The sequence below is a fragment of the Schistocerca americana genome, chromosome 7 (assembly GCF_021461395.2).
Source record: "Schistocerca americana isolate TAMUIC-IGC-003095 chromosome 7, iqSchAmer2.1, whole genome shotgun sequence".
NCBI classification, from domain to species: domain Eukaryota; kingdom Metazoa; phylum Arthropoda; class Insecta; order Orthoptera; family Acrididae; genus Schistocerca; species Schistocerca americana.
The window spans coordinates 144,441,230-144,459,098 of NC_060125.1; the positions used below are offsets into that span (position 1 = coordinate 144,441,230).

The 17,869-nt window shown below is 42.1% G+C and overlaps 1 protein-coding gene across 1 annotated transcript in view; it reads right to left on the reverse strand.

Annotated features, from left to right (window-relative positions):
• The window catches only part of LOC124622162 (E3 ubiquitin-protein ligase SHPRH), a 256,731-nt gene that overhangs the window by 34,475 nt on the left and 204,387 nt on the right, over positions 1-17,869 (reverse strand). Inside the window, exons 18-20 of the mRNA XM_047147806.1 lie at positions 5,962-6,156; positions 5,696-5,842; positions 5,335-5,619 (exon numbers count right to left, since the gene is read on the reverse strand). Coding sequence (XP_047003762.1) covers positions 5,335-5,619; positions 5,696-5,842; positions 5,962-6,156 — 627 coding nt within the window. The remainder of the gene's footprint in view (positions 1-5,334; positions 5,620-5,695; positions 5,843-5,961; positions 6,157-17,869) is intronic.

The following is a 17,869-nucleotide window of genomic DNA, read 5'->3' on the forward strand; positions in this document are numbered from 1 at the left end:
CTGAGACTTTAAGCTGATGATTCTACAATACTCACACCAGACATCATCTGCTTTCTTTGGAAGTGGGGTTCTTACTTTCTTCTTGTCTCAGCAAACTTTGCCCAACTCTTGTATCTTCCATACCAGGTGGAATGGTTTGGTCACGGTACCTTTCTCCCAGGGTCTCAAAACTCTAAGAGAATGTTGTCTAGAAAAGGTGCCTTGTTTCGACTTATTCTTCTCGTAGTATCGTATCTCCCATCTTAATTTAATCTATTTCCATTTCCATTTGCATAATACTGTTTCCTTTGCACGGCCCTTCTTTATATGCCTTCCACCTTTCACAACCTTCCCTTCTTTGACAGTACTCACTTGACATCTAACCTCTTAATATTCATCCAAGTGCTCCTGTTGTCTCCAATGGTCTCTTCAAACCCCCATCCCCCTGTGTGTGCATATATATATATATATATATATATATATATATATATATATATATATATATATATATATATATATATATATGTCTAAAAAGAAAGATGATGAAACTTACCAAACAAAAGCGCTGGCAGGTCGATAGACACACAAACAAACACAAACATACACACAAAATTCTAGCTTTCGCAACCAATGGTTGCCTCGTCAGGAAAGAGGGAAGGAGAAGGAAAGACAAAAGGATCTGTCTGCTTGTGTCTGTGTATGTGTGGATGGATATGTGTGTGTGTGCGAGTGTAACCTGTCCTTTTTTCCCCCTAAGGTAAGTCTTTCCGCTCCCGGGATTGGAATGACTCCTTACCCTCTCCCTTAAAACCCATCCTTTTGTCTTTCCTTCTCCTTCCCTCTTTCCTGACGAGGCAACCATTGGTTGCGAAAGCTAGAATTTTGTGTGTATGTTTGTGTTTGTTTGTGTGTCTATCGACCTGCCAGCGCTTTTGTTTGGTAAGTTTCATCATCTTTCTTTTTAGACATATTTTTCCCACGTGGAATGTTTCCCTCTATTATATATATATATATATATATATATATATATATATATATATATATATATATGGATGATGTAACTTACCAAACGAAAGTGTTGGTATGTTGATAAACACAAAAACAAACACAAACACACACACACAAAATTCCAAATTTGGGCAGAGATGTCAGTCGAGGCGGAAGTACAGAGGCAAAGATGATGTTGAATGACAGGTGAGGTATGAGCGGCAGCAACTTGAAATTAGCGGAGGTTGAGGCCTGGTGGGTAACGGGAAGAGAGGATATATTGAAGGGCAAGTTCCCATCTCCTGATAGGTTAGTGTTAGTGGGAAGTATCCAGATAACCCGGACGGTGTAACACTGTGCCAAGATGTGCTGGCCGTGCACCAAGGCATGTTTAGCCACAGGGTGATCCTCATTACCAACAAACACTGTCTGCCTGTGTCCATTCATGCGAATGGACAGTTTGTTGCTGCTCATTCCCACATAGAAAGTTTCACAGTGTAGGCAGGTCAGTTGGTAAATCACGTGCGTGCTTTCACACGTGGCTCCGCCTTTGATCGTGTACACCTTCCGGGTTACAGGACTGGAGTAGCTGGTGGTGGGAGTGTGCACGGGACAGGTTTTAGATCGGGGGCGGTTACAAGGGTAGGAACCAGAGGGTAAGGAAGATGGTTTGGGGATTTCATAGGGATGAACCACGAGGTTACGAAGGTTAGGTGGACGGCGGAAAGACACTCTTGGTGGGGTGGGGAGGATTTCATGAAGGATGGATCTCATTTCAGGGCAGGTTTTGAGGAAGTCGTGTCCCATCTGGAGAGCCACATTCAGAGTCTGATCCAGTCCCGGAAAGTATCCTGTCACAAGTGGGGCACTTTTGTGATTCTTCTGTGGGAGGTTCTGGGTTTGGGGGGATGAGGAAGTGGCTCTGGTTATTTGCTTCTGTACCAGGTCGGGAGGGTAGTTGTGGGATGCGAAAGCTGTTTTCAGGTTGTTGGTGTAACGGTTCAGGGATTCAGGACTGGATCAGATTCGTTTGCCACGAAGACCTAGGCTGTAGGGAGGGGACCGTTTGATGTGGAATGGGTGGCAGCTGTCATAATGGGGAAACATTCCACGTGGGAAAAATATATCTAAAAACAAAGATGATGTAACTTACCAAATGAAAGCGCTGGCATGTTGATAGACACACAAAATTCAAGCTTTCGCAACCCACGGTTGCTTCATCAGAAAAGAGGGAAGGAGAGGGAAAGACAAAAGGATGAGGGTTTTAAGGGACAGGGTAAGGAGTCATTCCAATCACGGGAGAGGAAAAACTTACCTTAGGGGGAAAAAAGGACAGGTATACACTCGCACACACACACATATCCATCCGCACATACACATGTCTGCTTGTGTGTGTGTGTGTGTGTGTGTGTGTGTGTGTGTGCGCGCGCGCGAGTGTATACCTGTCCCTTTTTCCCCCTAAGGTAAGTCCTTCCACTCCCGGGATTGGTATGACTCCTTACCCTCTCCCTTAAAACCCACATCCTTTTGTCTCTCCCTCTCCTTCCCTCTTTCCTGATGAAGCAACCCACATCCTTTTGTCTCTCCCTCTCCTTCCCTCTTTCTTGATGAAGCAACCGTGGGTTGCGAAAGCTTGAATTCTGTGTGTATGTTTGTGTTTGTTTGTGTGTCTATCAACATGCCAGTGCTTTCGTTTGGTAAGTTACATCATCTTTGTTTTTATATATATACTTCTAGATTCAATATTTAAAATTTCATACAACAAATTCTACCGGACCTTGTGATTCTGCCTACTTCGATCCTCTGCTGCATACGCAGTTCCATCTCTCAATTCCAGGGAAACTCTCAATGACCTCTGTCTGGTGTTTGAGCTTATCCCAGCTCCTTAATTTTCTGCTATTCTGCAATTTCTTCAGTTTAATCTGCATTTCATTTCATAACCAATAAATTGTGCCAGAGTCCACATATGACCCTAAAAATTTTGCAGCTTAAGATCTGCTTTGAAAATCTCTGTCATGTTATTACGTAATCTATCTGAAATCTTTCAGTGTCTCCAGGTCTTTTTAATGAATAAACTCTACTTTCACAATTCTTAAACCAGGTATAATCCATATCACTTCAGGCAGGAGGGTTACCTTCATAGTCTCAGATGTTTTGAATTTAGATGTTAAAATTCAGGAGTAAGTAAGAAACACATATTTTTTTGTTTTCTCCCAAAAAAATTCCTGCCCTGAGACACAGGCCTCCAAAGATGACACTGCCAACACCATTTTGAAGATGAGAATTTTGGAAAAAATTTTAAAATGTGCTCTGTAACAGTTCTAGATATTTTGTTAGAGTTTTTTTTTTAATTCGAAAGATAATTGTTGTATGATTACAATGGTACCCTCCGTTTGGACATATCTGTCAAAGTTTTTTTACTGTCGCCTTTTGATTTTTTTTTATAATTTACAGATTTTTATCTTTTTGCTTTTTTAATTTTTTTTTTCCAAAAAGTCCCATCCAGAAAAGACACATTTTTTTCTGTTGATTAGTACCATTTAGCACGCTCTGTAAAGGAGGTGTACCACTTTTAAGTTGGACAGCTTTTATTTTTAAAAAATCTTTTTTTTTTAACTTTCAAGGGTAATGTATGTCTTCACTGAAGTTGTTTTTTTACCAATTTCTATGTTACAATATTTAGTTCTACTGCCTTTGTTGCCGTTATTTCTTTTCACTTTCATTGTTGCAGATATTTCTTACATTTTGTTGTAGTTTCTTGTCAGTTTCGTCATGGTTGTTCATTGCAGGTTTCTGTATTGTAGTTTTTAAGCGCTAATTTGTTTACTGAAGAGGTTGGAAGCTCTGCTTTTCAGAGATTGTAGAACTATATGGTACCAACCAACAGAAAAAAACAAAATTTTATGGATTGGCATTAAAAAAAACTCAAACTATAAAAAAGTTCAAAACGATATAGTAAAAGAAGTTTGACAGATAAGTCCAAATGGAGGATTTCTCTGACATCATAAAGTATGGAGGATTTCTCTGTAATCATAAAGCAATTACCTTTCAAATAAAAAAAAACCAATAAAATATCTAGAGCTGTTCCAGAGATACCGTATTTTATATTTTTTCCAAAATTTGCATCTTCGAAATGATATGCGCAGTGTCATCTTTGGAGGGCTGTATCTCAGAGCAGAATTTTTTTTGGAGAAAACAAAAAAATACGTGTTCCTTACTTAGTCCTTCATTTTAACATATGCTAAATTCAATAATATCTGAGACTATGAAGGTAAGTTTTTTTCTTACCTGCCTGAATTGATATGGACCATGCCACCAAGTAATAGCAATGATTAAATTGTGTTCTCTGCCAAATATTATGAGGCAGCTTCTTTTTTCATTCCTTTCCTCTAAACCATGATTTCCTAACAATTTTTTCTGCCTATCCTTTTCCTACTATCTTATTTCAGTCCCACATTGTGATTATATTGTTCTCTCCCTTTCCTATCATCACATATTCTTTCCAATCTCTCATCATATGTGGAGATAGTTGACAAATTTTAACAACAGTGGTGGGTATTGGCTTTGTATCTATCTTGGCTTCAATAATGCTGTCATTATGCTGTTCACAGTAGCTTAGTAGCATTCCCATTTTCTTATTCATTATTAGACCTACTCCTGGATTAGCCATATTTGATATCGTGTTGATAACCCACCACTCACTTGTCATCATAATATTTTAAATTATTATTATTATTTTTTTTTTTTTTTTTTTTTTTTTTGCAGATGTGATACTGCTAGGAAGGGTTCTCAAATTTGGTGGTCACTGGAGGTTCTAAAACTGGCTTATATTGGACATGAGTGGTGTAATCAGTGCATAAAAAAATATGACATGGGATTTAAAATTGACTTCTTATTTCTGGACATAACATGATAATTACCACAGAACAAAAGAAGAGTTATGGGAATTTCCCTTCTATGACCCATAGCTCATATAGTTTTGCTGTATGATGACAAAGAGGTGAAGGAGGCTAGTGTTCTGACCATGTACTGAACATCTTTGTCCTACCCTCTAGTTTCAAGATTTCATCCCAGAAAGTTGCTAACAAAAAATGATAGTGAGCTGGTACCTTTAAATTTGCCATAACACAGAAGAGGCTGCAGTGGTGGGTCACATCAAACCAGTCACAACTCTGATGACCATATAGGCCCACACTGCCAATTAAAACTAAGTGCTGATGGCCACTGAATATCATACCTACTTGCTAAAAATATGAAACCCATTTAAATTTGTTTCCAAAAGGTATAATCTCCTAAAACATGTAGTACAAAGATTGATGGAAGTGAGTTACTTAGTACTACAAGTGAAAAAAAGTGTCCCATACATACCCCAGAGAATATGAGAGCCTTTGCTTCTGGGTCTTCCTTCTTTATGATAAGCATTGTTTTTACAATTGCTTCTACCTTTTTTGAATGGGAGCCTAAAATTTTGACATCTGCATCATAGCCAGTTATGTCCTCAGTTTCCAGATTAACAAAGGAAATATCAATGCACCGTGTTGTTTCTCTGCAAACGGCACATTTTACTGTTGTCGTGACAGAGGTTACGCTGATCTTCAACATCGTTTGTATGCAGTCCATGCAATAGTAATGGCCACAGAGAAGTACACTCCACTGTAAAAAATACACATGTACAATAAAAACAAGCAATACAACCCATCAGTGAAATAGCTAATTTTCTCTTACTCACCTTTTTCTCAAGCTTGCAGTGGCAAATAGGACATGGGTCAGGATCTTTGTTAAGATTTTCCAAATACTGAAGCATTCCAAATTTCTTTCGAAGCCCGGCTGAAGCTATTGCACGATCTGCCTCTAGGCGGACAGCATGTGACTGCACCTGTTTTCAAATGAACACCATGATACATAGGTATACTGGAATTATAAATGTAGGAGCAACAGAGAGCACTCTTTAAACAACGTCAGAGAATGTTTCCGTTTTTTGTCACAAGGTATTACCTCATACTCTTCAATGATGTGAATTGTTTCTACTTTGTTAACAATGTTAGAGCTCAGCTGCCCGACCAGATTTCGCTTCTGAGGGGCTGGTAGGGGCTCTGCAGGATAACGCACTCTCAGCCGCAGCCTCGCCATGTTAGTTTCATCTTGCACAGCGACAATATCAAATAAACGCATCCATGCTACTCTCAGTTGCTGTAATTAATATTATACCACAAGATCAAAACAATGAATACTACCAACTGACAAACATACATGTTTTAATTTCAACTAGAAAAATATATGAACAGACATGTGAATTACACAGAGTTTAGGAGTTTGCCTTGTGTGCAGTGGTGTGGCAGCTATATATTTATTTACATTTCTTTTTGTGTGTAGTGATCAAATGATGACTTTTGCAAATGTCACCTTGTTTAAAAAGGTACAGTGCATATCATATTTATGTAAAAGGTTTAATACGTAACAGGTTCATCTACCGAGGGTAATATGTAATACCTACAAGTCAGAAATATTTCAGTTAATACAGACATATATTTACAAAACAAAAAAAAAATTTAATTTTGTTTTAAATGGATCCCCAGTATGTGCCTTGTCTGTTACTTCTAATTTTGTTCTTCATCTGTAATAACTGTGCTTATTTGAAAATTAAAGTAGTACTGTATGAAGGCTGGATTGGTTGCTAATCAAAAAGTCATGCTTCAAAAATAGAATTATTTTATTGCTCATAACATGGCACATTTAGGACTTAGCCCTCTTCAGATATAAGGTCTGTTAGAAAAGTATTCGACCTACGGCCTGGGAAAAAAAATTGGCTTACCTGGAGTGCTGGACACCTAACCACCCTCAAAGTAGTTCACTTGGGACTCCACACATTTCTCCAAGTGGTGCCGCTATTGCTGGAAGCGTGCTGAAAATGTCTCTTTCGGAATGGAGTTTAGCTCGACTGTCATTGCTACCATAATGTCATCTCTTGTCTGAACTCGCATTCCTTTCAATGACCTCTCCACCCAGAAGTCACAGAGGGCCGTATCGGGAGAGTGAGGAGCCTGCTGAAGCACACAATCTGGTTTTTCACCAAAAACGTCTGAATCAAGTGTGAGGAATCTGCTGGAGCACTGTCATGATGGAGGCGCCAATTTCCTATTCACCATAAATCCGGTCTCTTGCACCACATAGCATCACATAGGCGATGGAGGACATCCCTGTAGTACTCTTTGATGACTATTTGACCCTGTGGTACATTTTTGTGGTTTACCACACCATGGGGGGTCAAAGAAAGCTGTTGGCATCACTTTGACATTGGTGCGCACTTGGCGGGCCGTCTTTGTTCTTGGTGACGAGGAACATTTCCACTGTGACGACTGGGATTTGGTTTCTGGTTCGTAGCTGTACACCCAGGACTTGTCACCAGTGACTATGGTGTTCATGAAGTCAGGGTCACTGTTTGTGGAGTCCAGCATGTCCTGTGTGAGACTTCGACACAAAGTTGCTTTTACTCTGCGTCAGCAGCTTCAGCACAAATTTGCCGAGACTATCTTCATGGTCAAATCTTCGGTCACAATGGAATGTGCCAAAAAGGTGCTGATGCCCACCTCTTCTACAATTTCTCTGATAGTCCGGCAGACATCTATGGTCTGAAGATGATCTTATAGTAAGATCGAAATCGGTCACCACATCAAAAAATTTATGCAGTGAAGACTGCTTCCAGTATATTTATAATAATTATAGATCACCGTTACCTATAATAAGAACTATGTGTTGGTAGAGCACTTGCCCGCAAAAGGCAAAGGTCCCGAGTTCGAGTTTCGGTCCAGCAAACACAGTTTTAATCTGCCAGGAAGTTTCAAGAACTATGTTCTTTAAAATGTTTAACATCAGATTGTGTCCAGAAGGCTTACAAAAAATGTGATATCACACACACACACACACACACACACACACACACACACACACACACACGTAAAGCGATATATTTATTTTTGGTACGAGCATCATGGCAGGTCTCCCTGTATCACAGACCATGAATCACTGAATCACACTAACTGTTCTCCTTTGTAGCACTACGATTCTGTTCAAATGAACATCTGTGGCACACACCACAATTATTTTCCATAACTTATGAATGGGAGAATTGTCCCATAGTGAACTGTTATCAGCATTTTATTACATTCAATTTTGGACATTTGGCTAAGCAAGTACAATGCACTGCTGATTTCCCTGCATATAAAGTTGACAATGTTTTCTCTTTCCTATACACCTGTGTCATGAGCTGCCTGCTTTGAACTCCAGTAACTACAGTTTTGTAGCACCGGGTTTTAGGCCCTGGTTACTAAAACATTTATTCACTTCTGACTTCTCATGTGTTAAAAATCCTCCTCATTGTCACCACAAAACAATGGAGAGGTGTCATCAACATAAGTAATTATAAGGGAATAAGAAGGTGATACAATATTAGTTTTGAACACCAAAAAAAGAAATGGTCCCAGTGTCAACGCCTGTCTTTCTCATGCCATTTTGATAATATGGTTTAACCGCAATGTACCCTCTGCCATGCATTTCACATTAGTTTTCAGAGTACAGATGTGCATGAACATTTGTGTACTTTGCTGGAAATACCATCCCAAGCGCCTGAGTGTGTTTTTTAACTTAGAATTATTTTGCTTGTCTTTTGTTGTTCTACTTCCTCAAATTCAAAGCCCTTTACCTGTTGTGCTGCAGTGTGCTGACTTGTTGAGTGAAAGGGTGTCTGGAATTATGATGACAGTTGTGGAGGTAAAAGGCTTTCTAAGAATGTCACATACAATTTTTTGCTCTTTTATTAGTTGACTTCATCTGTCTATTTTCTATATATGTACAAACTGAAGTACCATGCCACGTTTTCTGTCTGTATGTTCAGGCTAATCACTGGAACTGTAGGGGTTTTGATCTGTTTTTGACTAAATAAACCGAGTCATAAGGAAGGTTTGTGTATATAATTAATATGTACCACGTGACAAGTAGCTAACTATGATGAATTAAGTACTCAGCCACTGTGAAAACAATGCCATTACTACCTAGTGATACAGTCGCTACAACTTCAGAGAGCAGTGAAGCTAGACCAAAATCTGTGATTGGCCTTGTGGTCTAGTGGTGAAGCAAGTGCAATGAAACTGAAAGGTTGTGGGATAGAATCCCGGTAAGATCACTTATTTTTCATTCTGCCTTTTAAACCTGAATTCACCTGTCAGTGACATAAAGATCTATCAGAAATGAAACATAGTTTGGATTCTACATTAAACTGTACATCCCTTTTTCCCAGGTGTATAACCGGTTAGGGAAACTTAAGTTTCGTAAGTGATGTCCTACTGACACTTGTTCCAAGAGCTTCAGTCACACAAAATTATCATTACCTGTGTCTACAAATGCATTCCTCCCTCCATGCTCACTATAAATTAAAGCCTCTCACTGCCTTTCTCTGCTCTTACATGAAGGCTAATCTCAGGAAGTACTGTAGGGATTTAGATACTTGCTCTGGACTGGCATTGAAGTGGTTAAGTTCTCAGGAGGGAAGAATATTATCTCTTCCATATTTACTCCTTCAGATATGTGTATCAATCTCTTTCCGACAATTTCGGGAGCCTGCGACTGTCACGTTGGATGTATTATTATTCACGTTTAATATCAATTAAAAATCAACTCTAAAGTAAGCTTTAGGTTTTCTTGTTACATTCCTATAATTCTGTCCTCAAAATCATTGCAATTATTGAAGAAAATGCCCCACAATTTTGTACAGAATAATCGGAAAATTGCCAACGTTTTGAGGTTTCACTGGTATTTAGACTGACATCTCAAGGCAACAGTAGGAGCTGTGAACTACAGTGGTGGGTGCAGTAGTGACTGCAAACTAATAGGTGGCTCTTATAGCCAGTATAGTGTAGTGCACAAAGCAGGTCAGTGACTGAATTACCAACCGCCAACCCCTGACCCCGATAAAACCACCCTTTAAGTCTCCAAACACAAAGGCTTCTGAACACAAAGGCTACCAGGGTGCGCATGGGAGCTGGTTTTCTCTAATCCTTTAGTCTTTTTTCAGCTGTCTAAAAATTTCTGAAAGTTATATATTAACCATATGGTTTCCTGATTTTTCTTTCTTTTTTCTTTTTTTTGCAATGGACCGATTAGTTTTGCACTAATTGTTACTATTCTTGCACACAATATTTGGTGCCACATAGTGTTTATTTTCACTTGTGACTTAATTGTTTTTGGCTTACTGACATAAGCACCTATCTATTTAGCTTTGTAGGCATGTTTCCTTACCTAACTTACAAGCTGATAACCAAATGGTAGAGCAAGGCGTGGTAGACGCTGCACAATGAACAATGTTCACAAGTAGTCAAGTGGTCAAGGAACACACCTAATTATGAATTACACAACTACAATCAAACACACAGAATAGGTTCGAAGTTAGTAAGTTCTGAACAAATTCACTCACCCCTGTGGTGGTGCTGGAAAGAGGTGCGGCACGGCAGAAAAGGTGGACATTGAGCAAGGTGGCAGTCTCGTTCCCAACACAATGATATTCGGGTGTGATGTGTGAAATTAATAGTCTTTGGCAGAAGACATGGCGCGAAACACCATTCATATGCCCAGCTGTGTAGAGATGGCTCAGCACAGGTGTCTCCTCAGTCGTACGAGTGCGCAGAGCAGGAACTGATGTTGACATCGTGAGGAGAAAATGAAGACCGATCAAGGCTAGGTCGGCAGAGGTCTCACTATGGTTGGCAGAGGTCTCACTATGGACTGAGCTATTGTTCTATACCTGTAGCAAGGACTATAGTGTGCAAGAATCTGATCACATGGCAGGATCGACAGATTGGGATGGAAGTAACACGCAAAAGAAAAAACTTGCTGCCTCGGCAGACAGCTGTTGTGAGCATGAGTCTTGTCAATCCGTTGGTCCATTCCGTGACAGGAAGCCTTTCACCCGCCTTCCATCCTGTCCAGATGTTTTCCAGACTCACCAACGGTTAGAGTGACCCCACTGGCGAGCAAGATATTGCTGCAGTGTGTCAGGCTTTGCAGAAACACGGTGTAGTTGCCATGCTTCCTGGAGATGCAAAGGCTCATCACGAATTGTCACTTCAGGACCTGGACGCCTCGCATTCCTTGGATGGCCTAGTATTCTCCATCATTCCCCAGTCCGGTGTCCATTTTCTCTCTACCTTGGAGTTCACGCATATTCTGGGTGGTCTTCCAAATTGACATGGGATCATCTGTTTCTATTGTGGATGCTGCCCAGTGCTTGGGCTCATTGGCTTTATCCCTGTACACTCGCACCTTGCGCAGTTTCAGTCAATGGCATTTTTCCGACACAAATCTCTTACAACGGTCATTCTTTCACTGCTCAGTTTTTGGTGGTCGGATCCCCCGGCACTACCAACTTTCTGGATGAGGACATATTTGGTCATCTGGGTTTATCAGTGCAGGACGTGGTACACGTGGTGTCGATTCCCTCATCGTATACCCTCCTTGCCCCCATTGCTCAGCAAATACAAAATGTTGTTCTCATCCTCTACACCAGGGCTGAAGGGTTTCACTACACATGTTCAGCTTCTTCTCTCTGCTGTTCCTCATTTTTTTAAGGCCCGCCCTTTGCTCTCCGAGACAGGTTGCAGGTGGAACTTCGCCGCTTACAAGACAAAGGTATCCTTTCTCCCGTTGTGCACAGTCGCTGGGCGACACCTATCATGATAGTTAAGAAGCCGAACGGTGCTTTACGCATCTGTGGTGATTTTAAGGTCACGGTCAATTCTCAGTCCGTCATTGATACATATCTTGTCCATCAGTGGATGACATACTCACGTCTTTTGGGCTCGACTGTTTTCACCAAAATTTATATGCGTGATGCTTATTTGCAGCTGTTGTTGGACGAGGAATTGCAACAGATCCTAGCCATCAATATCCTGTGTGGCCTTTTCTGGTACAACTGCCTCCCATTTGGCATTGCCAGTGCCCCCACCATTTTCCAACGTTATCTGGAACACCTCACAAGCCAGGTGCCTGTTGTACCCAATTATCTGTATGATGTCATGATTGGTGGCTCATCCGTGGTGGACCTCGCGGACAAGCTGGATCGGCTGTTTCACGTTTTTTTCCGAGGCTAACCTGCATTGCTGGAGGGAAAAGCATGATTTTTTTGTGCGAGAGATCAGTTATCTTGGGTTCATGATTGATGCCCATGGCCTACATGCCTTTAAGGAGTATGTTGAGGTGATTCAGTACCTGCCTCTTCCAACCAACGTGAAGCAACTACAATCTGTCCTTGTTCAAATCAACTATTATCGGCATTCTTTCTATAACCCACGCCAAGATTTTGGCGCTGCTGACCGGGTTATGGGACACAGCGTGTGAGCTGGCTTTCGCACGCCTCAAGTTTGCTCTCTCCCACCCTCCTTGTCTGGCTGCTTATGATCCTTCCCTACCCCTCACTGTCACTGCCACTGCCAATGCCTCAGACTATGGCCTGGGTGTGGTCCTCTCGCATGTGGTCTGACAGTGTTTAGAGGCTGGTGGCTTTTGAAACTGAGTGACGCTCAAACCAAATATAGTCAAATTGAAAAGGAATCTTTGGAAATTCTACGATTTCGTGTACGGTCGTCATTTCACTCTGCAGACTGACCACAAGCCTTTGGTTTCTTTGTTACACCTGAAGGGTGCAGTGCCCACCCGGATGGCACACTGCCTCCAGCATTGGGCGCTCTTCCTGGCAACGTCTGACTTTGATATTGTCTATCGCACCTCTGAAAAGCATGCAAATGCCAATTTTCTGTTCCGGCTGCCTGCCGGGCGGACTGTGAGTTTGACGCTTTCCCCTTAGTTTGTTTCCATGTGGAACCGGACCTGGACGCAGTCCGGCGGGCAACCGCTCAGGATCAGACACTGCAAGCTCTCCATCGCCAAATTGCTGTGGGTTGGCCGACCAGCCTCCGTAGCGACCACGATGCGCAGATCCAGCATTTTCAAGATCATTGGCACAGTCTTTTTTTCTGCAGTGGCGTCATCCCTTTGCATAGTGATTCCGATGTTCGCCACGTGGTCATACTGCATGTGTAGCGAAGCCATGTCCTCGACCCCCTCCATGCTGGCCATCGGGACATTGTCCTCACCAAACAGCGGACCCGCCAACACATTTATTGGAGTGGTTTGGATGAAGACATTGCCCATGTCAGCCTGCATTATGTGCCAAACAGTCAGGCAGTGTCCCCGTGGGAACATCTCCATTTCGATTTCGCAGGACTGTTTCATGATTCCCAATGGCTCATACTGATCGACTCTGGGTTAGGATACCCTTATGTCTCCCACATGATGAACACCACTTCTGCTGAGACTATCAAAATTCTCCAGCGTCTCTTTGCTGTCAAGGGACTCCCCAAAACGACTGTTGTGGATAACGGTCCACAGATGGAAATTTCCTCATCCAGACTGGCCCTTTACAACCTGTGTCAAACGGCCAGGGCAGAACGTTTTGTGCAGATGTTCAAGATCCAGCTCGATAAGCTTATGTGCTGTCACCCACTGGAGGAAGCCGTGCTTCTTTTGTTTTTGGTGACGTACCACACCGCCAAGGGCAGTGGAGATACTTCACGGTCAACGATTCCGCTCTCCCTTATCTGTCCCGCTTCCTGAGGCTTCTCACCCTCTCACTGGACGCCGGTGCACTCCTTTTGCATCGGCCAGGAGGTCTGGGCATAGATCTTCTCTCATCCAAGGGCACACTGGGCACCTGCGGTCATCACCAAGCTCTGGCGAGCCGACAGTTCCGTCGTCTGCTGGCAACCCAACCAGCTCTGCCCTTATCTGGTTGACCACGATGCCCCAGGGGAGCTGCCAGTGCCTATCGCCATCCGCCCTGTGGCGGAGCCTTCGCTTCTGTCTCTGCCTCAGCCGCCGTCTCCTTCTGTCTCTGCCTCAGCCGCCGTCTCCGCTGCCAGCTGCCAGTGCCGCCTCCCGCCTCTGCCGGCCATGAGCTCATGGACGTCGACCTGGACGCCCCTACTAATATGGACGTTTGTGGTGCTTTGCATTTTTTTTTTTCCCAGGGGGAGTAATTTCGTAGTGGACCCTTATTAATTAGAGGGCCCACACAACCGACACGCAAAATGGACTGCCGACCTCCTTCCAGGAGTGCAAAGAGAAAATCGCCAGCAAATATAAACAATACTGGTTTTCCAAATAAACACAGAACTACTTCATCAGACAACATGTGAGAATGTTTACCTACTGCTAGGAACAGTTCCGGCCAGTACTTATGCTGGCCGTAGCATTGTACACACTAGCCGTAACATTGAAGTAGCACATTGTGTTTTGTAATTGGTGTGTTTATTGTGGCGGTGGGGTGGGGTGAGTCGCATACAAGCCACACAGTCCTGCAAGATGATGTCATCAATGGGCAGGTGGACAGGCTCCAGGAAGTTGCCAAGGACAGTGATAAGCTGGCGGTAAACCAAGGCGTCGGCAGACATCTCAAGGTTGGTCTTCTGAGTAATGTGGAGGCCGAGGAGCACAAGGGGCAGGGCAGCAGTCAACCTCTTGCTGTAGCAGATGAGAGCAGCCGTCCGGGTACGGTGGACCCATTTCACCACATCGTTGGCAACCATTTCACCACATCGTTGGCAACCATTTCACCACATCGTTGGCAACCATTTCACCACATAGTTGGCAACCATTATTCCACATCGTTGGCAACCATTTCACCACATCATTGGCAACCATTTCACCACATCGTTGGCAACCATTTCACCACATCGTTGGCAACTGGATGGTAGCTCAATGTCAGATGGATGTCAGTGATGCAGAGATCTGTTAGTGTGCGAAAAAGGGCAGATGTAACCAGGCATCTGAAGTACTTAATGATGTGGTGCAGAGAGCCAAAATAAGTGGTCCACGTGGACACGGACGCGGTGGCTACTATGGAGGTGGTGACATTGAGTATTGGTGTTTCCTCTGGCCAGCAGGTGAACCTGTCCACCGCAGTGAGGTGGTAGCAGCTGCAGTCAGAGGAAGGTAGAGGGCTGATGGGGTCCACATGAATGTTGGTAAAGCAATGTATGATGTCTGGGAAGGCGGTGACAGGGGTGTGCACATGATGGCCGACCTTCAAGCAATTACAGGTGAGGCAGGTGCGGGTCCAAGTCCTACTGTCCCTCTGAATACCTCACCACACTGCAATCATGGGGGGATTTTCTCGCAATGAGCCAATCATCTTCACAGTCAGTGGCTACGAAACATAAATGGAATGAGGCTAACAGTTCAAAGACACTCCCAGCTGCGCCACGGTTTGTCATGGTTTCATGTACTGAAGATGGTCAGTCTTCGCTACAGTAAATCCGTTTATTATTCAGAAAGGTGTTGATGCAATTGCTGGCCCTGTGAAATCTTGCTCTCATTTACGCAATGGCACTTTGCTTTTGGAGACTGGCCACACTGTCCCTCTTCAATGTTGCCCCAGATATGTTCTCTCTGCCCGACGTCAGATTTCACCAAATTCTTGGACGTCTTCTTGCTCTTTTATCTCTGAGTTTTAAATCTTACATTACTCTTGGCATCCATGTGTCCCATACATTGCAAACTATCTCAGCTACTGTGCGGTTATTTTGTCTTAAAATCTTACTACTTGAACCCGTTTTTAGATTTTCACATCACCTCCATGTCTTTCCAACCACACTACAGACAAACCTCATCTCAGCTGCCAGAATTCTGCTGATGCCTTGATTTCTCACCATATGTCAAAATTAACACCTTTAAAATTAAGCTACCTGAGGAGAAACAGAATACTGTTTACCACATGAAAGCATCTGACAGTAAATTGAATGAGATCCTTTTGTCACTTTTGAGACATTATCATTACTGCAGCTTTCTCTGGGAAATATAGAGGGTATTAAAACATTGCTGAGCTGGAAATAATGGTAGACTGATTTCCCACACAGGCTCATTAGAGTAGACAGAATATACATGACATGAAGCACATTTATAAAGCAGCTCCTCTGCAGAATGCTAAGGAAAAATATGAACAAGCTAAGAAAGCCTTTAGAACAGAACTTAGGAAACAGATGAAGAGCAAAGAAACAAAGCAGACTGCATCCTGGGAATTAAATGACAATTACTGTAAGACTGCCAACATGAAGATACAATTATTAAGAATTACACATGCAGCTGACATAATAAAAAACCAAAATGCTGTAAGTAGTATTTGTAATAAATATTTTATTTCACCTACTGACCAGTCAAGTTATGTCAGAGACAGATGTGTCTCCATGCCCGATCAGTTTATACAATGTGCTGATTTTGAATTGATGTCAATGAGCAAGAAGTACATATTATGTATGCATTTATGTGTTATGTATGTAATATGCAAACTGAAGAATAAATATTCATCTGAGTTGGTTTGCATGTCCATTGTGTTTACTAAGAGGCGGTTAAAAGGAACATCTAAGTCCTTATTAACAGCAGTATTATGGGACAACATTTTTGTAACTGTGCCAAAAATGAATGCAGTAAGCCTTGTATCGATAAGCATGCAATGCCAATATGTTCAGAACTGTTATGCAAAAGAACAGAATTCTTCTGGGGCTCACACCTCAGATTCTATGATAGGGTAACGTGTTCTGGACAGCTCTTGGGCTGGGGACTGTTTGAATACCCAAGAGAAGGATCAACTTATTGTAACTGTCCTGCACTATGATGTCAAAGTTTGAATATTACACACTTCCTTCAGCATAGGCAAAGGGAGCAAATCAACTGATTCTTTTTGCATTAGATGCAGTCTATGGTGAGTGTTAAAGTTCTTACAGAAGCACCGTTTAGTTCATGGGCAGTTCCTGAGAAAACCCAAGAAAAGCATTTATCACAAATTTTCACTGTCAGTAGCAGATATTTAACTAACCAACCATTGTAAATTTTTCAAATTTTAACAGTATGTTCTTTATGCATTTATATCGGAATACCATCTTCCTCTTTTCAAGAATCTTTAATGGTGGTCAAGAAACATGCCAAAAAGATGGTTTTTGAGTACTGATAGCGAGCTGCAGATTCAGAGACGGTTATGCACAGCAAATGACCAATTTTTACTATATATTTCTAAGATCCCAATCTCTACAAACCTTGAAAATTTTCTTGATGTTGTAGGAGAAACAGTTCAGCCTTTACAAATGTCTGCTTGTGTCTGTGTATATGCGGATGGATATATATATATATGTGTGTGTGTGTGTGTGTGTGTGTGTGTGTGTGTGTGTGTGTGTGCACGCGCGCGCGCGCGCGCGAGTGTATACCTGTCCTTTTTTCCCCCTAAGGTAAGTCTTTCCGCTCCCGGGATTGGAATGACTCCTCACCCTCTCCCTTAAAACCCACATCCTTTCGTCTTTCCCTCTCCTTCCCTCTTTCCTGACGAAGCAACCATTTGTTGCGAAAGCTTGAATTTTGTGTGTATGTTTGTGTTTGTTTGTGTGTCTATCGACCTGCCAGCTCTTTTGTTTGGTAAGTCTCATCATCTTTGTTTTTAGATATATTTTTCCCACGTGGAATGTTTCCCTCTATTATATTCAACCATGTAAATAAATATATTATGTTCTCTTTAGCCAATGCCCAAAAAAGTGTGTTTATAAAACAATGGAACACTGCAGGTGAATTTGATACACTAAATGGAACTTTCTTGAAGTGAAACTGCCCTGAGTGTACAACAAACGAGGTATATTTTTGGCTTTTTTCTTCAACATCAATGGGTGTAGGGAAATATATATAATATATAACACACAGGCGTATTGGAGTTTGCCTAAAAAATCTACTATGAGGGGGCAATGGGTAATGATCTTTTACTGTGATCTTGTTTAATTTTCTGTAGCCTATACAGTCATAATAATCACCTTTATCCAAC